Genomic DNA, 22,075 nt, shown 5'->3' with positions numbered 1-22,075 from the left:
GATTTCCTTTATGAGATAGCACAAATCAGTGCTCAGATGCAATTTTGACTTGAGGGAATTTTTGACAGTTGTGTGATAATTTCACTTGATTTTATAGTAATTTTCGTTTGATTTCATGGTTTACTGCACATCTACCTTGTAATATCCAACACAGTGTTCGGGTTATTATCTTCAATGAAGAATGAAGAAGAATTTCCAAAATTTTGGAGAATGAGTTTATGTTTATCAATTGTCATTTGCTCAAAAAATACCAACCAACATTCCATCTTGTCGTAAAGACCTTTTAATAACAAATATGGTGAATGCAGGAGCTTCTCAGAATCCCAAAAAAGGTCAATTTATGTCACGTGAGGACGCAATGATCCGCAATTTTGTTGTGGAATTAAAAACATTGTAAAAACAGACACATTACGTTTACAACGACTGATTTTTCTGATTTATGAAGTGAATAGTGGAGATGAATAGCGGCTAATTGACCTTAGGCGGTTATAGTATTAGGTTGAGTCTATCTTATCAACATTTTTATGGACGTTTACCTGCAGTTAAGAGTGAACTCACTACTTCCGTTTAAATACAGAACTCATCTTTGTTGTGCACAGAACTGCGACCCCATTTGCGAAGTCACAAAAAGTATCATGATGGATTTGGGGCCTTAAACAACTTCATTCACTTGGGACTATCTATTTAGATACTTTTCCAGATACGTCCACTAAACATTTCAGATAAGTATCCACAGTTGAATATTTGTAGTGTACAGTGATAAACACGATCCATGTATTGTACAAATGACATGAAAACAATATTTATAGTTTCTCTGGCTACAAACTGAATATGTTTTGCACGCTTTTTTGAAATTCTTTGTAAGCCGAGACTCAGCTTGCCATATTTCTTCGTCGTGATTTTCATTTCGGCGCTGTACAAAGTAATTGAAGGCATTTGACATTAAAGACAGTATAAGGAATAATATTTTTCGAGAAGTTTTGTTGAGAACATTGTAGTTGTGTTTGATGGAACTTGTTGGAGGTGACCGAATTACGAAAACAAGGTGGTCAGCAACCTGGTGTAATTTAGCTTGCAATTACCAGCTTTAGCAATAATATGCTACAACGTGCAAAAATATGGACTACTTTGAATAAGACAAGATATTTGTGTTGAGCGGGAATTTTCTTTTTGTTGTACATTTATTTGCAACTTCCCAAGAAAAAGAACATCACAACTAAAAGGCGATTTTCTTTACAAAATCTGTTTATTTATAAGTCTGAAGTGAATGTAAATTGCATTATATTTCAGTGACTACACGCGATCAATTATTCTTACATCGTTGTTGCCTCACTCACGGAATTACGAGTCTCCGATCATAAAAACTAATAGTTGCATCGTTTACACTTTTCTGATTCCAAAGAGAAGTTTCCTTTGCAGAATGCCTCTTGCTACTATCAACGTGTACTGCGTAACTATTGAAATCCTGTTATTTAATATTATCGGAGGTTTCGGTAACGTTCAGCTTCTCTGGATCACTGCACGAAAAAAATTTGCACGCTCTAAGCCAGGTTTGATTTAAGACACTTTATTTGCCTCTTACTATATAATGATAGATAACTGGACTAATTCATAGAACTTGGTCTAGTTTGTTACACCAGCGATAGAAATGGTTTTTTTCCATATGCAGATCATAAATATAGAACCAATTTTTCGACAATTCTCTATGTGAAATTAAGGGATGTTTGCGGGCAAGACTGATATCCGTGAGATAGTTTTAAAGACAGTACAGAAGAGTGTTTTTCCATGTTAGAGCCACCACTGGCCAGACTTGCCTTGCTCTCATAAAAACGTCAATCACACCAAAACTGCTCAAAGTGTCCGGTGAAGATGCTTAAAAAAACTATAGGTTTTGTTTGTTCCGTAATAATACCAAACTAGAAGTTGTTAGAAACGTAGCACGTTGAATTGATTGTTCGGCTCGGCTATATGATTAATCGGGTATACGATTTGAATTTGATTTATATTGTTGTTGTATCAAATTAAGGTGACATAAAATAGTTGGATTCTGTCCGAAAAATAAGGAAAGAAGTACGAAGTATTGCAAGGTATTCCTTTTTATGACATTCGGTTGGCCTGAAAGTCTTGCACCAAACCTAACAGTTTCTTCAAATGATTATAAAAATTGTTCATGGATATCAACCAACAAAAAAATGACCATTATGATCCATTACGTTCAACGCTTTGCTAGTCTATCAGTTCCAGAAGTTCCAGAAGTCCAACTGTGAGTCCAAGAAGCCTGAAATCTCATTTTCCAGCTTTTTCTGACCAGATTTCCCCTCGCAGATGCAGCTCCAGTGCCTTAAACAAATGGTAGTCATATGGGGCCAAGGCAGAAAAATAAGCAAGATGCTGTACAACCTCCCAACTACGCTCGGCAATTTTCTGGTGAGTAAGCATTCCCGCGCGAGGTTAGGCATTGTCTTGAGGAAGCGCAGCATGACCAGTTTTCTTACGCAGGCAAAGTGCGGCTTGTGCCAATCTCTGAAGTTGAGAAGAGCAGACTTAAGGAGTTACCGTGTGCCCAGATAGGAGTCCATAATATAGTTTTCTTTTGCAAAATCTTCTTTGTGTACAATCCTCCTTTTTCTTTGGAGGAGTTTCGCCATACACGCCACAGCTTCGCCAAGGGAGGCACCGTTTCTGCCGTATGTGATTAACATACAACACCCGAGATCATCATACAACATCTCGTCTCCTGTGATAACTTTGTAAAACTCCAAAGAAAGAGAGGAATTCCTGGGGGTGGGCGCAGAAGTAAAGACTGACACACTCACACTCTTGTCGCTAGCTGCGAGGCACTCAATTCGTGAAGGGCACCAATCGACGTCACTTTTCTGTGTCCCAGAGTTTGAAGTTTGATTTTTTGTTTGATGGTTGTTGTATTGCTGCGCCCAAGTGTCGTCGATGGTTCACGTTTAGTGACTCCCGCTTGCCTCTGAGATCGTCACGCAATGCTTGATCATTCCAGTCACTCGGTGCGTTGTAGCTCTGCAGGAATTTGTAATACACGACTGTTCGAATTTGACTTTGGTTCAATAAGGTCATGGTTGGATACCAGTGAAATCCACGCCCTTATGGCAAAAGGTGTAGCGGCCAAAAATCAATTGACAAACGGTTTTTTGATGTTTTCTCCTCTAAAAATCGCCGAATCGTCTCCAAACTTGTACTAATTATTTTTTTTTTATTTTCTGTGGCGTTTTTTAATCTTAGAAAAGAATATCAGCAATCAGGTTAAATCAGGACCTAAAAAAATTATCGATTATTCGATTTTATTGAAACAAGCGAAAAATCAAGTAGTCAGTTTATTTGAACAAAAAGCTTGATAACAACTTTCAACAACCAAAATATCGTAACAATAACAAAAAAACAGCCCCAGTACTTCGTTGCAAAACCTTTAGCATCAAAAACCGCCTGTTATCTTCGTGGCATCGAATCCAACAAATTGTCAAGACAAGACTGTGGGATAGCCTTCCAGGCTTCTTCAAATTGAGCAAATTTTTCGGCAGATTTTCTTGATTTTTTCCCTTTCATCCGACGTTCCAGTTCTTCCCATAAATGTTCAATCGGATTCAGATTCGGAAACTGACTTGGCCAGTCAAGAACTTCCACACGACGCCGGTTCAACCAGTCACGAGTATGCGAAGATGTGTGCTTCAGGTCTTTGTCTTGCTGAAAGATGAATCCTCTACCAATGATTTGAAGAGCAAATGGACGCATTGTTGTTCCTAAGATCTCGTCATAGCCGTATCTGTCCAAATTTCCATGAATTTGGCAAAGAGTTCTGACTCCATGACTACAGAAGCAACCCCAAAGTATGATGTTTCCTCCACCATGCTTTACAGTGGGCAGTTGATACATGGGATGGAGTCTTTTCTTCCGGCTGGACGTCTGACATACATAATACCATCACTTCTCATCAAGTTAAACTTGGATTCATCAGAAAATAGAACTTTGTTCCACTGCTGGCTAGTCCAACCAACATGTTACTTAGCCCATTTGACACGAACAACACGATTCTTTTTTGAAATGAGTGGTTTTTTTTGCAGGACGCCTTTCATTGAGTTCGGCATCTTGTAGGCGTCTTCGAACAGTTCTAACTGATGGGATGTGTTGATTTACGATGGCCAATTCACTTTGAATATCGGAGGCAGTGAGCCTAGGATTAGCACGATTCATTTGAAAGGTGTTCCTATCGGTAACTCTTGTGGTCATCCGGCTTCGTCCTGGATTCGGCGTTGCTCCAATTACTCCACATGTTGATACCCTCTTCAGAAAAGCGGAAGCGGAGATGGTCGCTCTGGAGACATTATATAGTTTTGCTAATTCGACTTGCCTCATTCCTCGATCGATTCCTCGAAGAATGGACTTTCGAGTTTCAATTGACGTATGGCGTGCTCCAAATGTTCTACCCATAATCCAAATACAATAGAAAACTATAAAATAAAAAAAGAAAAAAATAAAATACACATAAAATAGATCAAAGATTGAAAAAGTGAAAAATGAACATTTTCAGTTTTTTTGGAAATACCAAATGACACCTCTGGAACTAGTTCGAAGATCAGAGTGAATTCCGTCGTGTCACATCACCCTGAGTCTGTGTTCCGACAATCGTTCGAGGTAGTGAAACCGTATGCGTTGAAATAGCCTCAAAGGCATCACCCCACGAATCTAAGGTGGTACGGATTTCAGGTGGAGTATTTGTATACGGGATCGTAGATTATGGAGAGAAGGGTGATTCCGTCCATTTCTTGCTAGTTGGTGTAAAAAATCGAAGATGCGGTGGGAAGGCGTGCGCTAAAAATCGTTGTAAAAATAGCGCGAAGGAAGCTAACCTATCTTCGGGCCGTTTTTAGAAATTAGAAAAATGACAATCCTCTCTAAGAAGGGTTCCGTCATCTATTCAAAAACGCCAAGATACGGCATCGGTTCCGGCGCGCCCTTTCAACGAATTCGATGGAGCGCGCCACTCCGCGCCGCATCTTCCTGGAATGGAATCACCTTCCTCTCCATAATTTACTATCCCGTATAAGAGTACTTCACCTGAAATACGTGCCACTTCGGGTTCGTGGGGTGATGCCTTTAAGTAGAGTTTCATCGGTTGTGCGGCGGCTGGTTGCACGCACTTGTCGTTTGCTTGCACCAGCAAATGAATATTGCTGTTTGCGGATCACTAGCGACGATGTAGATGATTTGATGTACACACGCAATATTAGGCAGCTATAGAGCGGTACAAGGGGCAGGAACTCATTCGTTTTCGGCAAACATTCATTCCTGTTATTCATTGAAGAGTTTCATCTAGGAATCCAAAACGCCTCCAACGTTTTCCTTGCCGATATTTCTGTTTCGTGAGCCAGTCTCATGTTTAAGCCTTCCGAACGGTGTCATCAAACTGTTACGCCGTTTTCCTGATATATGTTCACTAATCGTCACTCCAAGGGCCCACCTCTCAATAAAGCTATATAAACTAATATATACAGGTGTTTCTATATTTTACAGTTGAAATTTGTTCCTCGGCTAATTTCGACTTTTATTTCGAAACACATAATTTCTCAGATACAGTGAATTGACGGCAACGTTGAAGCGGCGAGAGGAAGGTTTTATTTGGGAGTGTCGGGTCTGATCAGAATTTGGGGCTCGACTCATCGATGCGCTTTGTACGGACAAAGTTGAGGATATCCGAGCAATGTCTCTAGTTCTGCGCTTGATGATGCTTTCAAAACCTCCATAGTGTAAAACAGCAGCTGAATTCGAGTAGTTGACAGAATTGCTTTTTCTTTCCAGACCGATATCTTCGACTTGATTCAGAAACCCACTTTGCAGGATCCCGTCATCTTCCCTTTTCAGAGGGAAATTAGCAAACTTACAAATTCCTCAATCAGGTACTCTTGAACTAGTCTTCACCGTCACCCCATTAGTTGAGCCTTTTTTTAATCCATCTAGAAATTTTCGTCGTCGTCTTAGGCGTCGTAGAACTTTGACTTTTCGTTGTTAAAACCTTGGAGAATTGGTCAATGGGAATTTCATCGTTATGCTCGCTTTCATCGCTGCGGCAATTCCATTGCGTCCTCCTTAGTCTTTCTATTACCAATTGAACATCCAATGCACTGCTCATGCAGTTGATGATTTTGACCGTAAGTATTCACATGGTTGATTGTAGCTGTTATAAAGTGTGTAAAGGATAAAGTGTCTGGCGTTAATCAATCCGCTTGGGATGCGCCCCCACGTTTACTTCAATTCAGAATCGCTTGAGGTTTACAAACTTGTAACTGGCCCATACAATGACATGCGGGGGCTAGCCGATATGTCAATTCAGTGCTTTTATTCTCCCAAACATGTCTGGTACCAATTTGTGGATCCTGGACGAATGAAAGGCTTGGTGAGCGTTTGGGCGGATTCGAGCCACCGATCGACCGTGCAGGAAGCGGAACCTCTAACAGGAACACCACACCCGCCTCTGTAGCTGTTATATACTTGGTAGAAGCTTTGTTTTTGATCCAAAGGAATTTTCAGGAGCACTTCTCGCTATCAATGCCGTGTGCCACATCATTTGTCTCCTATCGGAATTATTTAATGTGTGGTTCATCGTCTTCCTTCCGCCATTCACCAGAACACAATGCTACCCATTCATTACACTATATATTTTTGTTATTTGCCAGCAAGCTGCTATGACTCTAGCCATTTCAGTTGATTTATTAATTTCACTTTTATTTCCATTCTGGTGAGTATTATTTGGTTGCTATCAGTATCCTCATTTAATTTTGATTTGATACAAGAAAGGATGCCCCGAATTCTAGCACCGATTTTGGAATACTTATGCGAAGACAAAGTAGGCATGTCTTTTTTTCGTGTTCATGAATATGTTGGTGCTAGATTAAAAAGAAATTTTTGCCTGTTTTGTATTTTCTTCTTTATTTCTTGTTCAGCATGCAGCAGAAATCAACCAACAAAGTAACGGTCATTGTTAGTCACTACAGCGTTTTAACAGTTGTTGACAGCGTTCCATCTAATGTGCAGATCGGCGATCATCTTCTTCCAAAACTAGAAGAAGTTGGCCGTCGCCGACATTTTTCCAGAATGTCATTGAACTTGGTCAAGTGAATCCAAGAAAGCTATAAGGAGCTGGAAGAAACGATAATTTTTGAAAGCTATGCCACGAGAATAGGGTGGACAGGGACTGGATCTCGGCCTAGCTCTCCGATTTTTTGACGGATCTCCTTCTCGCATTATCATAAAGAAGATGTACCGATGCTTATTTTGAGCATAGGTACGAACAGCTTCGGCACATTTCTGGAGCTGAGTGATATAAATGACAGCAGAGACTGCGTGTTCTTTGCGGTAGCAGGTCGTAGTAAAGCATTCCGCTTGAGATTTAGAAGCAGCAGAGGATGGCATTTCTGAGTGAATGTCCGATTTGTCTTTTCGTGCGCGGGCCTTTTTTGTGGAAAAAATTATAGGGAAAAAAAAAAAAAAAAAAAGAATACTAAAATTTTTCCCCCCTAGTCAGGTCTTCCAAATGCTCCTTTCGATGCGCGCCGAGGAGGAGAGACTAACAAATATATACCCGAGTGTACCGCGTGCCACCCGTCAGGATATGAGGAAGTACATACTACTACTATCGAGTCAGTACTTTTCTGTAGTTGAGGACCTTGAGGCGGCTGAAATTGTTGGCTTACTACACTCGAGTCTCATCGCAAGAATGTTTGGGCTAACCTTCCGATCCTTTTTGACAGCATCGAGGATAGCGGAGTCTTCCACAATGTGCCTGCATCCCGTCCACGAACGGTAAAGAGACTCTCATGGACTTTTCCGCAAATGCCCCGAGACATTACGCAATTACTGGTGAATATGTCCGGGGAGACGCAAACAAGCCACGCTGAAGCCACGCTCCAGTCGTTCAAGAAGACACTAACAACCATTTTAGATCCTCCTCTGGTCACAGAATTACTGAGAACTACAAGAAATTGTGAGCTAGGAGTATGCAACCCTAAACCAGGGAGATGGAACCCCGTGAGCGAAGAAATTCTTTCCTACACCAGCGATTGAAAATCAGAGACTCCGCCGCATTTACTAGCGCAAGTAAAATAAAGTGGCCCGGAGACGTGTTGTGTTTCAGCAAGAACAGTTGGAATAGAGCGTGAGCGACTGGATACCAAACGATATTAGACGCAATTACACCGCCAACCTGATGGCCAGACTAATTCCCAAAATCCATTAAAAGTAATTGCGATGTCACTCGTATTCCTAATAAACGAGAAATCATGAGGTGACTGTTGGATGCAATGGGGATGAATGGCGTTACTGGCGACCACTCCATCGATTTGAAGAACAATAGGAGTCAAGGTGATCAAGGTGAAAGAAGCATCGTTCATACCTACAGTAAGACTACACCTTATTCAAATGTTTGGACGAAGACGATTGCATTAACACCGTTTTGCAGCAAAGAAGCACAAACTCGACCGAAGCGAACTTGACAAAGCGGCTGTCTTTGTCCTACTCCTTCCTCGTATTGGTTGACAGTCAGAAAAGCTCGCAAAATGAGGCGCCTGCAAAGAATAGTAGGCATTTTTGTTAATCGGAACGTCTCACTTGGAAGCAGCATGCAACAAAATGGACGGTGCTGGGGTTTGTGTGGGATTAGAGTTTGGGTTGTAGGTTACGGGAATTTCATTTGGGAACGATTATACGAGTGAATGGGACGTGGCCACGGTTGTACTCGTAATCTACCACCCGAACTCCTAATTGTTCTGGCGAGATCAGAACGTTATCCATTTCGTGGGAATACTAATGTATCACAACCACTTTATTAGGGTATACAAGACTGTATCGCGTTTCGAATCGATTACGAGTCGATTCACGGATCTCTGTTAACTGTGCTACGCGTATGACGTTTGGAGCGGAATTTTTGAGGAACGGAATGCATTCGTCTACCACGCCTAATGACTTCAAAATTACCTAGTGGATGGAAAAAGAACTAGGATGATGGAAACAAGGGCAATAGAAAACGACGAAGATACACAAGTGAACATGGCTTGACCGAGTCTTGGAATGCTTGGTTGATTACAACGAAATGCCCAAACCAACGAAACGAATAACGCACACTACCGAATGCTTACCAAGTGAGATAAAATTGCACTTCCCAACAAGCACGATGTTAGGATGGTAAGAAGGTAGAAGGTCCCTTCAAACTGGTGAAAGAAACCTCTGATTTTCCGTGACTTTTTCGGAATTTGGAAATTGGAATCCCAGAAGCACAAAAAGAGTTTTAAAATCTCCGAATCGGAGTTTGAAGTGGTCCTCACTGATTTGAGCCTTTTATATAGGCTTAGAGTGGAGCATGCAGACTCTAAGCCACTTTTCGTGTGGACGTATCGAATCACTGGTCAATGGTACTGATTATACGAGATTCCAGTTTCTTTTGCTGTGTACTCATTCAAAATTTTTCGGCTGGAGGTTTAGCATACGCTATTTTAGTATTTTGGCATGTGGCAATTACCTCGAATGAACACCACTTTTATCGATTCATTGATTTTAGTGCATTTCTTCCTTGGCTCAATGACATCCTCCCAATTGAGGTTTCACCACATATTGATTGCGAATGTGACGAATTCCGTCAGAAATATCAATCGGCTAAAAGCTTAGGCCCAAAATGTCGATCTCACCGATTTCTTGTTTTTTTTTAATGCATTTTGTTAGACATTATTAGACTTTTCTGCTTGTTATACTAAGATTACGAACATGGTAAATGTCAACTCAAGAACTCATACAAACTCAAACTCGAAAGAGATAATAAAAGTAGCTTCTTCCTTTTCAGTGTTGTTTTCAATAGTCTTCAATAGTTTTCTATAGTGAATACTCCTACTGGGATGACGTGTTGACTTGAGTTTACAAATCAGTATGCAGTTTAGGTACCACACGTGGAAAACAGTCCCCTATACCATTCTAGCATTTTCGTTGTGTTCTATTTACTCGCTCCCAATGGCGATTTGGGGATACCTTGCTCAAAATGATGAAGTGATCCTATTTTGCAATCCACCCCTGGGTAAGCTTTTCTATAAATTTTATGATATTTTATGATCTTGAAAGTTTGAGATCTATGAATGTGTTCCAGGACTTGCACCAAGAGTCAGTGGATTTTGGTCTACCTCGAACGTTATTATAAACTCTAGTGTTGTACTCGTTTACTTTGCTATTATCGGTTTTGTGTACATTGAAGGTAACAGCAACTGAAAATTAATAAGGCAAACAACAAAACCGGCATAGTTAGCCGGTATATTTTGACTTACGTTTTTTTTTTCTCTGCCTAAAACAAGACAGTTCCACTTTCTATGCAGCTTGGAGGCTGGCATGGAGTGTGGACTGATTCACTCACAAGTAGCCGTCACATGATTTACCGGTAGTAGGAATTTAGCTGCGTATGCAGCAACGCTCAATTCTTACTTTTTCGATTTGCGGGCAAAGTGATGAACGAAGATGCATTATTGGCTGCAGTTTTTGAGTTTAGCATGTTCTCTTTTTATGAACTTCTAAGCATTCAAGCTAGCCAGCAGTTTGGAAGAACAGCACAAGAGTTTACAAGACGTTTCGCACTAATGGCTGCTTTTCGTGAGCTGGAGTTAAATCCAGAGAACATCATTTCCAAACGGCAGAGCTGTCATTTCAGATATAAGAGTAGCAGTAGGGGTCATTGGGCAACTGTTGCACGCGATCTCAACAAATGAATAAATTACCGGTGTTGATCAATCCAAAGAACAGAGGGAATCGAGGAGATCGAATCAATAACAGCCGATGTACTTGTTGCGTTAAAGGCATCACCCCACGAATCTGAGGTGGTACGTATTTCAGGCGGAATATTCGTTTACGGGATCGTAGGTTAGACAGGGGGGTGACTCCATCCATTTCTCCTAATTGCCGTAAAAAACGGCTCGGAAGATACGGCTTCGAGCCATCCGCCGCGCTACTTTCTACAACGACTTCGATTGGAGCGCGCCAGCCTTGTGCACGCGCCGCATCTTCCTGGCCGTTTTTTACGGCAATTAGGAGGAAATGAACGGAATTACCCTCCTCTCCGTAATCTACTATGCTGTATAAGAATACTCCTCAGGTGGAGCATTCGTGGGGTAATGCCTCTAAGATTACCCGATGACCAACTATCTATGCTTGTGATCGCTGCTTTTTTAAAAGTTTAATTCATTATCCCTTTCCTGAGCTTCGAAAAAGAATTCTCCCAGAGCGTTCGAGCAGCGACCAGTCATACGCACCCTACTGATATCTAACTAATCTAAGACCTGCTGCTCGGAATTTCTCTTTTAATACTCGACACTTAGAAAAAAAAAGTGTTCCCCTCCTGATTGATTACCATGACTGTCACCAACCCATTCTGAACCTCTACTTGCATTGCTTTGCAGCAGTATGTAATTCTCAACATGTTAGTAGAATTGACGTTTTCCCGTCAAATTTCTTTCATACTCACAAAAAAGTGCGCTAAAGGAAATAAAAAGAAATTAGTGAGATTAATAAGATTGGTACATGAGTCCACAATTCCTGCAAATAACCTATGTTATTGCATCTCTTTCACAGTACTTGCATATAAAAATTGACTCAAACGGGTTGATCTGAGATTGAGATTTGTGTGAAGAATATGTGGGACGGGTATAGCGCAGTCGGTGAAAGGAACCACTGTGGCTGCACGATCATTCGATGGATCAAAGCTGAAGTAGTGCCAACCGAGCCTTTTATCTCCCGAACTCTATAAATTGGAGCTAAACTTGTCTGGGAAGGTAAAAACACTGACTTGATACACCAGCTAAACCTCCAGTCCTTGTGTGGTCTGGACACGCGTTCGTGAATCCCGGACGAATGAATTGAAGTGAACGTGTTGGCGCAACAGTGATTAGCACAAGACACTCAATTCTTCATAAAGAGTATGTGGGCAAACAAACATGAGAATGTCCAAGGTCACGAACGTCTAAGAGTACTCCAACATTTGAGGTCGATCAAGCTGTTTCGTGAAAGACACACCGCACTTTTTAATAATAAAACGTTGTTTCAGGAAAATCTAATGCTATAAAAGAGCAAGAAAAGGTAATTCGGCGTCTGCAAGTCATTGTTGTTGTCTTCATCTTCTCTTGGTACACTGCATTATTTGGAGTTAACTTTGGTTACTTGTTAGGATTTTCTCCTCTCATTCTTTCAGTGTGGCAGAGCAACATGGTTCGTTTCTGAATAAATCACTACTATTATAGCTTGTATTAGACTAGAAAATTTTATGTTGAACAATTAGTTTGGGTACTTTTCATTGAAGTGTACTCTGAAAATTCTTGTTTAAGTTGTCTTCTCAAACAATCTCAATTTCACTCAATTTCAGGTGTTTCCTGCTTTGATCTGCTATTCGCAGACTTTCTACGTGTGCATTTGGCGGTCAACTGATTATCGGGAAGCGTTCGTGGAGCAACTCCGGCTTATGGCTGGCCAATCAGCTGAAAAGAAGTTTGATTCTCCGCCTTTGAGGTCTCATGCACGTGTTGCGACTATATGACAACAACGGAAAGTGTAATGGTACATGATATCATTGTGAAATCACCAAAAAACCCTCCCCAATCCTCGTTGCTCGTTCCAGTTTTCAATTTCAAGGACCCATTACTAATATTACAGCTTTTATTTTGAATGGTGCACGACTAGAACTGTTTTCATCAAGTTGTCGTCATTAGATGTTAGCATAGATGCAGCGCAGGTTCGGTTGTGAGTGGACGCGGTCGTTGGTTCGAAACCGTCCTAGAGCCCTGCACCAGACTGGTTTTTGAGGATGAAAACGCTGATAACATCCAGTTGATACATCCAGTCTACAAGTCATTAAATGAGCCAGACTCATGCTTATAGATCTCAAACGATTCTGAATTGAACTCGAATGTTGGTGTTGACAAATCCCACCCAATCCTCATATCTTGCCCTTACTCCACATGCGTAGCTTTCGCTGAACTTTTCGGGTGGTCTTCGTCTTCTTTTTTCATCAACCGAGTGCCACATGCCTCGCGGTGGTTCAGCTGCCAGAGTGATTCAGCGGTTACGCAAAATGCCTTTGTAAACGGCTACATGGACCAAGCGTGGCGAAGCGAGGAAGGACAGTTCGAATAAGCTGGAGCATTGCGCTAATAAACGTCCATTCTTCAACAGCTTATCTTCCAAGGTAAGCTGAAGACCGAATTTCCACAGGTTTCGTGCAACCTGGTCAGCCTTTCTTTCCCCTGACTAGTGCTTAAAGGGATCACCCCACGAATCTTAGGTGGTACGGATTTTAGGTGGAGTATTCGTATACGGTATCGTAGATTATGGAGAGGTGGGTGATTCTGTCCATTTCTTGCTAATTGGTGTAAAAAACTGCCCGGAAGATGGGCACATGACCGGCGCGCTCCAACCAAACTCGTTGTGAAAAGTAGCGCGCCGGAACGCTCGAAGACGTATCTTCCGGGCCGTTTTTTTTAACGGAAATTAGGAAGAAATGGACGGAATTCCCCCCCCCCTCTCCTTAATCTACGATCCCGTTTACGAATACTCTACCTGAAATCCGTAACACCTCAGATTCGTGGGGTGATGCCTTTAATGTCATGAGAACAGTTTCCGCACAAAGCCAGTAAGTAGTGTAACTGTAATTAATTTACAGTCACATGTTGTGGTCAAAGGCTCCACTGCGGCTCCAGTCTTAACTGATCTTAAGCCTTTTATAGATTGATGAAGGCAAGAAGTAGTTGCTTCTTGTACTCCATATCGATATCTTAATAATTTTAAAAGATTCAACGCAGCGTGCATGTGGTCATTTCTTTTCGCAATCCTGATTGCTTGCATGTTTCATTCGAGTTTTTTTTACAAGTCCTGCTTATGACTACGTAGATGTGTAGATTTTTTTGGAAACCAGAAGCTAGTCAAGTTGGGTGGTTGAAGCGCTGTCAAGGCCTGCGGAAGAATACGGTCTTAGTGTTCTTTAACTGGTGGCTATGAACCTTCAAGTTGCATTTCCGACAGGTAACTTGAAAAGAACCTTGTAAGGGTGTTGATGAGGGCTGGCGCTAGGTTTCTCGGAGATTCAGATTTGATCCTGTAGAAACTGCGCATCGTGCTGTTCTTAGCTGATATTTGTGCCAGTGTTAGGGGTTCTGTTATGAAATATCTATCTTTCCTGGGCATAGGTGAGCACATAAAAGAACGTGGTTGTCGGATTGTTCGTAGTGAACCTGTGTTCTACAGTTAGATCATAGCCCTTCCAATATTGATAATTGCGGTGTCTTCCTAAAAACAAACTAACGAAATAAAAAGTCCACAACTAAAGAAAACTCCACTTTGTGAATACCTCTCTTCAAAAGGAATTGGAACTATCAAATCACATAGCAGAACATTTTACTGGTGACCAGTCTGAACGTCCAGCTAACTGACTCTGACTTCAGACTTTTTGTGGTGTTCGCTTCGCTCCCCTTCATCGATAAACGAAAATCACTATTTATGCCCTTTCCTATGAAACTAGAATTGTGTATCTCTAACAATATTTCTTCATCTTTTTTTATTATAAATAAAGGAAAAAGATTTCATAGTTTTCTTTCTAACCGTGTCAGTTCTACATTTGGAGAATATTCAAACTTCAGCTTCAAACACGTCGATACCAATATAATGTAGACACAATTTGAAAGTATTTCTAGAAATTCGGGTATTCCTCCTATTTCCCTCCAAGAGTTATTAATGAATGATGTTTTAGCACAAAATGACGTGAAAGACTTTATCCTGCTGATAAAGATAACGTTCTACGTCAGATCTTGTAAACTGTTCACTACTATTTAAGCAGCCGTTTGCATGCATGTTCCCACTTTCTGAAGAAGGCATGCCACCAACTTGAGGCGAACGGAGAAGGAAGTGGGCACGCGAAAGAGTCGTAAAGGTGAAAGGCAGTGCGCACAGTGCCGACGCCTATCAAACATCCCATTTACCTTTTGTGAAATGCACACGAAGTCATTGCGCACCATTTCGATGCGACGGCACCCGTCTCACCCCATTTTTTGGCTATCTGGCGCCGGTGCGCTGATCCAACGCCGGTGGACCCGTTCCGCCAATTCTACAGCTATCTGGCGCCGGCGCGCAAACCCGATACCGTAGGATCCGTCGCACCCCCTTCTGTAGCTATCTGGCGCCGCGCACCAATCGGATGCCGGTGTACTCGTTGCACCCCTTCTTCAGCTACCTGGCGCCGGTGGACCTGTTGCACCCCTTCTACAGCTACCTGGCGCTGGTGCATCAATCGGACGCCGGTGGACCCATTGCACCCTTTCTACAGCTATCTGGCGCCGGCGCGCCAACCCGATACCGGTGGGCCCGTCGCACCCCATTTTATAGCTTTCTAGCGTCAACACACACACACACACACACACACACACACACACACACACACACACACACACACACACACACACACACACACACACACACACACACACACACACACACACACACACACACACACACACACACACACACACGCACACGCACACGCACACGCACACGCACACGCACGTGACAGAATAATCTAGTGGTTTAATTATCTTCCTCTCCGGCGGGTGGCGGGTGGTCACCAGATCTAGATTCATTAACAACGTATGTTGTCCTTCCTGTCAGTAAATATCTACTGTCTGGATACATGAATAGGTAGATTTTGTGATCATTGTCCCCCAGAACTCCAGTTGGCAATAAATTCCACAATCGGCGTAAGCCAAGACCGCAGTTTATTGTTATAATTGGAAAAAAATCACTTTTTTGGTATACTATTATTGTCGACATTATCATTGCATGATTTGTTCTCCACTCAGGAGTTTGTTTCAACGATGAACAAACATATACGATATGTGTGTGGCATCTTACCTTTATCTTGGAATTTTGGTTGATTAATCAGTGTGTGAATAAATGAGCCTTCGATAACATTGAGTTTATGAACTGTGGCGGGTGCCTGTGACGAAAACACCTGAGGAACCATCGACTGTGCAGAAAATTTCTATCTCAAAGAAGAAATCTGCAGTAAAAATATAAGGAAACTTCAAACCATTTTTAAGCTTCTTTTAGTACATTCCACACGAGACAAATGGATATCAAACAAGGTTTTGGTAGAACCTTGTTTACAGCTACAGCTTGTTAATTAGTCTATTTTTTTTTTTGACGAGCTGTACATAACAGTTATTCAGTCCACTAATTATTTTATAAAATCAGTCCTTAGAACTTTTATCATCTAGGAAGGCCAATATTCTTTGTCTTGAGAAACGTCTTCAGTACTCAAGCGCTTGAAGAGGTGTTCATAGAAACAATTTGTAGGGGTACAAAATTTTAAACAGTCTGTTTTCATCTTTACAAAAAAAAATTAGAGATGAGTCTTGATGCAACTTTTTTCTTGGTTTGAAACTGTGTTTTTTCGGTATTTAAGTACAGCATAGTGGCAATGATAATTATCGTTGAAGGCATACTACTTATCAGTGAGATTTGGAAGTTGATTAGGACGATTGAAGGAGATTTCAAGGCGATTGTACTCTTGTACTACTGATAGCTGGGTATTCTGATGTTGCTGAAGTCGCGATGATGCGAATGATTGTCATTAGTCTTCCGGGTTCTCGCTCTTTTCAATTTGGTGTTTTTGTCCTTAAACAAAGCCTTAAGCCTAAAATTTTTATGGTTGTCCTAGACGAAAATGTTGAATGGAGGTGAGTAGGCGAAAGACGAATTTTTATTGGCAAATGTTTTCGCCGGAGAGTCCAGATCATCACAACGCGAAACTTGTAACGTTGGCAATACGGCTTGCTCTGAAAAAAAAATTCAAAATCAAAAATATTACAGCTCTTTCAAGTTGTCACCAATATAAAAGTTCGGCTAACGCCGGACATTCAGATCGCTTGTGATGCTCACTTCGTTCGCCTTTAAACGTTAATAAAAAAATTTTAAGCGGGGTCACTTTTTGAAAATTTTTGTCGCGGGACCAAACCTGTTTTTATAGCTAGCAGTGGTTCTCTTCTCTTCTTTAAACTTAGGCATTGTTGGAAGATTTTGCAGCTAAAGTTGTGGGTACGTTTCAAGAATATTTAATGTGGACTTTACACCTATACACCGCTGTGATCAAGATGAAAGGTGACTTTCCAGTTTAAACTTTGCGGATAATGGATTTGAAAAATACTTTCCATAAGTTGGAGGTGCTGTCATTGACGTTTTTGTCAAATTTCATGTTATTATCTTCATCGATTTCATAGATACGCTTGTTTTGTAAACGACTAGGAGTATTTGTACAAGTCCGATTCTCTTAAATAAAGAAGTTGCATTAAGTTTTGTTTGCGGTATGAAATTTCTGCTGCAGAAATACTGTGAATGTTGGAGAATCCTTTGGGACAAGGATAATCTTTGAAAGAATGGTGAACAAAGACTGAAAAATCGCACCAAAGTCCCGTAAAAATCAGGGTCCTGTCAACTGTTTTGTTCGATTATCGTGGTGCACTACGAAATCTTTCTAATCGGCCAAACTGTTAAGTAGGAATATTATTTGGGATTTTGTGCGTCGTTTGCGTGGGGCTACTCGGAAATAAAAGCCAGATTTGTGACGAGATAACTCTTGGTTGTTGCATGACGATAATGTGCGGTTTCACACAGCGGCGTCCGTGACCATTTGACCAATAACTCGATCCATGTATTTCCATAATCACCGTGTTTGACTGATTCAACTCCGTATGACTCATGTCCATTCAATGAACTAAACACACTCCGGGGGCACCGTTTCGAATCCATAGAAGAGATTCATCATGAATCGCTGCGTGAACTGAAAGCCATTTCAGGAAGCGGGTTCAACAGCTGATTCGAGAATTGGAAGGGCTATTTCGCAATAATGCAACAATATCGAAGTTTTTTTTCTCACTTTCTTGCCCAACAACCAAAGGTGTTAAGAGATTATATGACGTGAACGTCATCATCATACTGATTAGGATCCTGCGTCAGATCTGCTAAACAGCTAGCTTTTGCTAAAGTGGTTGTTTGCATGCGTGTATCTAATGTCTAAACAAATCATCTGGCAAACATGATGAAGGTGATGCACAGAGGAGTAGACCAACAGAGGAATACGTTTGGGTGAGACGCCAACAAAAGAACCCATCTTGTCTATCTTACCGCTGTCTGGGGTCTGCGCACCACTTAGTAGTAATAGTAGTCTAATACAGTAGAATAATAGAAAATAGATTAGGATATAACTGAATATTAGGGAAGTAGCTTAGAATATAGTAATTACTTCCGTTTCGCCTCTACTCTTAGACGGATGGAATAGAATACAGAATAGGAAGTAGAGAATAAGTAGGAATAACAAGTGCTATTCACTCCCGAGGCTCTTCAGTAAGGAAGAGTGAACAGAATGTGGAGCTGATATAGAGCCTGCTATTTATAGCAGCTGAGGCGCCAAAAAAGATCAATATATAAGTGTTAGGTCAAGGAGATCATAAAAACAGACTAAAAATAGATGCAAGCGTATTAGTAAATGTTTTAAAACTACGTATTCTATATAGTTCAGGATACTTATAAATGATATGTTTGTTATTAATAAAGCATTTAAAAATAGCCAGAATAATAATGTTCTTGTCATAATTTAAAGTTAATTTAAAGTTTTAAAGTACTCAGAAGCGTGAGCATGATCTGTAGTCTGTCTATGAAATCTGAATAAAAACACCAGTTCCTACATATTCGTAGAGTCTCAGTATATATGATAGCGGTTTTAAGAGTATTAAAAATAAAAAAAAATTATGGCAGAATCTAGATACAGTAAAATTGAATAGCCTCTCTTCTTGTATTGTTTAGTGTACAAATGGTCGTTAGAACAGTAAATATGTAGGTCTAAAAAATAACATTCGTAATTTGTACTATTAGTTTTTTCATAATAATAATATGATAATAGTAATATTTAATATGAGAGGGTAAGGTCCGCTAGAACTGGGCTGGTATTACTACCTTCTGGGACCCCTGCGATTTGTTTAAATAATCTGTTTCCTACTTTACAAAAACTACTCTCTAGAATATATTCGAGTAAAGTTATAAGGACATAAATGCTATAATTTCTGTAATTAGATGTCGTGAGACACGTCTGACTGCCTTCTGACGTCAACACGATCATTTAAGGCTGAAAGATCCGTCCTGCTCCATCACTCTATTTCTTAGTGCCGGTATGACCCATCCTACCCCGTCATTGTGCTTTCTGGCGCTCGTACACAGAAATTTGACTGCGATGGATCCGCCCAACCTCATCTGGTGACAGCGAATCTATCTGATTTGTGAGGCTCGTTCTAATCTATTCTGGCGCTAACATATCTGAGGGGCACCATCGGAGCGGCCGAAATTTTCCAGAGTTCCTATTCTTCTCCACTTAACTAAGTTTTTCAGGGGCTTCAGGGGCGGGCGTGGTGTTGCGGTTAGAGGCTTCGCTTCCTGCACGATCGGTCGGATTCGAATCCGCCCTAGCGCTTACCAAGCCTTCATCCCTCCGGTGTCGATAAATGGGTACCGGACTTGTCCAGGAGGATAAAACACTGAATTGACACGTCGGCTAGCCCCGAAAGTCATTGTATAGGCTAGTTACACGTTCGAAAACCTCAAACGATTCGGAATTGAAGTGAACGTGGGGACGCATCTCAAGCGGATTGATTAACGCCAGCCGCTTTATCCTTTATCCTTAACTAAATTTCAGAAGGAAAAAAGCAGATGGCCCTTAAGAATAAAAATTTAATTGTTTTGCAGCGCAAACCATTCCATAAAAAAACGTTTCTATGTTTTTTGGCATTAAGTTACAAATGTTTATTTCAACCTACCTCAATTCGCACCAGTCTTGCGCTTAATCGCATTCAGGGTCACTGTTTACCACTAGAATTGACTCCAAATCGCGCTTAAATGCTGTGAACTTATTTTTATTTGCCTGTATTTTTTAGACGTGTCCGTTAGATTCTTTTATCTTTACTCTCGTTTTTTATTGGTTTTGTAAATCATTTTTTTAAAATCTTATTTACTTTACCAGTCTGAACGTCCGGCTAAAGCCGGACTTCAGACTTTTTGTAGTGTTCGCTTCGCTCCCCTACATCGACTAATAAGAGATAACAGTAGTGACTTTTTTTTGTGGAATTATAATTGTCATTTTTATCAACCCTTTCTTCAATTTTTTTCCTCAAAAATTTAGGCATGTATAAGAGATTTCATGATTTTCTTCCTAAACGCGTCGGCACTATATTTGGAGAACAACCAAATTTGATTTTACATCTATGTTTCTCCGAAAACTCCACAACTTGGAAAAAAAATATTTGAAGTGTGAGTTTCCTCTGCTCTCAATCATTAGCATAAAATGATGTGCTAACATGAAATGAGGTGAATATCATCATCGTAGCGATGAAGATAAAACTCTACGTCAGACCACGTGAACTTATGTTGGCTAGTATTGTGAGCAGCCGTTGGTATGTGTGTTTCCACTTTTTGAAGGAAGGATTTCAGCAGCACACAGGGACTCCAGCGCACCAAACCGACGCCATGATATCCGTCTCCCTCTCATTTTGGAACTTCGTGACTGAGACACCACACATACAGACGCACACACGTGACAGAATATTGAACAATTATTATGACGTGACAATTATTATATAGCATGACAGTTTGCAAATTTGGAAGTGTAAATTCACTCTCTAACATATGATACAAACTTGGCTTATCAAAGCCAAGATACATGGCAAGACGTATCCGGACAGTGGTGGAAAGATAGAGTGCTCGTCTATCAGATCATGGCATGGCAAAAGTTCGGCACCCCATCGGTGCAAAGTTTTGCATCATTATGGAGTATTTTTGTAGCACACAGACAAACACACAAATACGGACTAAGCGCGTTATTATATAGCATGATTTTTAATTTTCAACTATTGATGAAGGAATAAAGATTAGCGCCAATGAAGAGGGAAATGAAGGAGATTGTTTTGGGAGGATAGTGTTCTAAAACGCGGTTGACACTGAATTTGGAGCCTATTTATCTGTGACGGAGATATGAAAGGCTCGTTTACTTTACGATGCTTATGATATGGATGCGCAGTGGAACTTCTCACCGTTGCGCTCTCAATTCTGTAATGTTGAAAAGCTCTTTTTTCATGCAGGTTTTACTAGCATGGGTGAGGCAGTCTTGCTAATTCGGAGTGACCTTTTTTTCTGAACCTACAAGCGACATCAGTTCTTGAATCCGAGCATGTCCGTTGACCGATGTACAGTGAGGAACCGAGGAAGGTGCGGCGGAGACGACGGAATCAGCACGGAATTGCTAAGATTTCCTTCTTCCGTCTGGGACTCGTGAGATGACAAAGATCAGTCCTTCTATATGGATTGACAGAATGACCCCTCAATGGAAACACGTAGTCATAATTCTCCTTCAATAAAAGTAACTCGTTACATAATCCAAGAGCTTTTACCAAAATCGTAACTAGAACAGATTAATATAATAATCAAATTTTCTTTTTATTTTCAATTCTTAAGAACGAAAGACTTAAATAGATTGTTTCACAATTCTATTTCTTCCTACGTTTACGTGAACTTTTATATATCATCAAGTGGTTTCACTTCTACGATTTTCCATTTTCATTTTCTCCTGAATGTGGTGCTGGGCGTGTGTGGTGTGGTCGGTTGGAGGTCCGTTGTAGCCAGACGGTCGATGGTTTAAAACCACCCTAGTGCAAACTAAGCTTTTCATCCCTCCGGGGTGGATAAATTGGCAGCAGACGTCTGGCAGAATAAAAGCATTGACTTGATTATAGGCTGGCCCCCTGCAAGTCATTTTATAGTCCAGCAATGCCTTCATGGAATCTCAACGATTACGAATTGCAGAAAAACGCATTCGTGCATCCCAAGTGGATTGATACGCTAGTGACTTTGTCCTTTTATTCTTTTAAGGCAGTGCTGACGTCAAGGCAAAAACAGTACAACATGTATTGCAACAATTGTTAATTGTTTCATCCCCTTATGCTCTCACGTC

At 40.9% G+C, this 22,075-nt stretch overlaps 3 protein-coding genes across 4 annotated transcripts; 1 reads left to right on the top strand and 2 right to left on the bottom strand.

The window, feature by feature from the left end:
* Positions 1–3,456: 3,456 nt before the first annotated feature.
* Positions 3,457–3,900, bottom strand: RB195_001035 (uncharacterized protein; the record flags this gene model as incomplete). Its single annotated transcript, XM_064197627.1, has 1 exon — positions 3,457–3,900. One exon carries the CDS (start codon positions 3,898–3,900, stop codon positions 3,457–3,459), a length of 444 nt encoding a protein of 147 aa, XP_064053508.1.
* Positions 3,901–4,029: 129 nt separating this feature from the next.
* On the bottom strand, positions 4,030–4,455 carry RB195_001034 (uncharacterized protein; the record flags this gene model as incomplete). The annotated part of the gene is made up of 1 exon (XM_064197626.1): positions 4,030–4,455. One exon carries the CDS (start codon positions 4,453–4,455, stop codon positions 4,030–4,032), a length of 426 nt encoding a protein of 141 aa, XP_064053507.1.
* Positions 4,456–10,017: 5,562 nt separating this feature from the next.
* Positions 10,018–12,577, top strand: RB195_001033 (uncharacterized protein; the record flags this gene model as incomplete). 2 transcript variants are annotated; one of them, XM_064197625.1, is made up of 5 exons in its annotated part: positions 10,018–10,081; positions 10,151–10,255; positions 10,307–10,309; positions 12,092–12,252; positions 12,407–12,577. In XM_064197625.1, 5 exons carry the CDS (start codon positions 10,018–10,020, stop codon positions 12,575–12,577), a joined length of 504 nt encoding a protein of 167 aa, XP_064053506.1. The 2 variants fall into 2 exon arrangements, with proteins under 2 accessions (XP_064053506.1, XP_013292476.2); XM_013437022.2 differs by lacking the exon at positions 10,307–10,309.
* Between the last annotated feature and the right edge of the window lie 9,498 nt (positions 12,578–22,075).

This window comes from Necator americanus, chromosome IV, assembly GCF_031761385.1.
Source record: "Necator americanus strain Aroian chromosome IV, whole genome shotgun sequence".
NCBI lineage: Eukaryota > Metazoa > Nematoda > Chromadorea > Rhabditida > Ancylostomatidae > Necator > Necator americanus.
The sequence above is the reverse complement of the archived record's forward strand: the minus strand, read 5'-3'. Positions and strand labels throughout refer to the sequence as shown.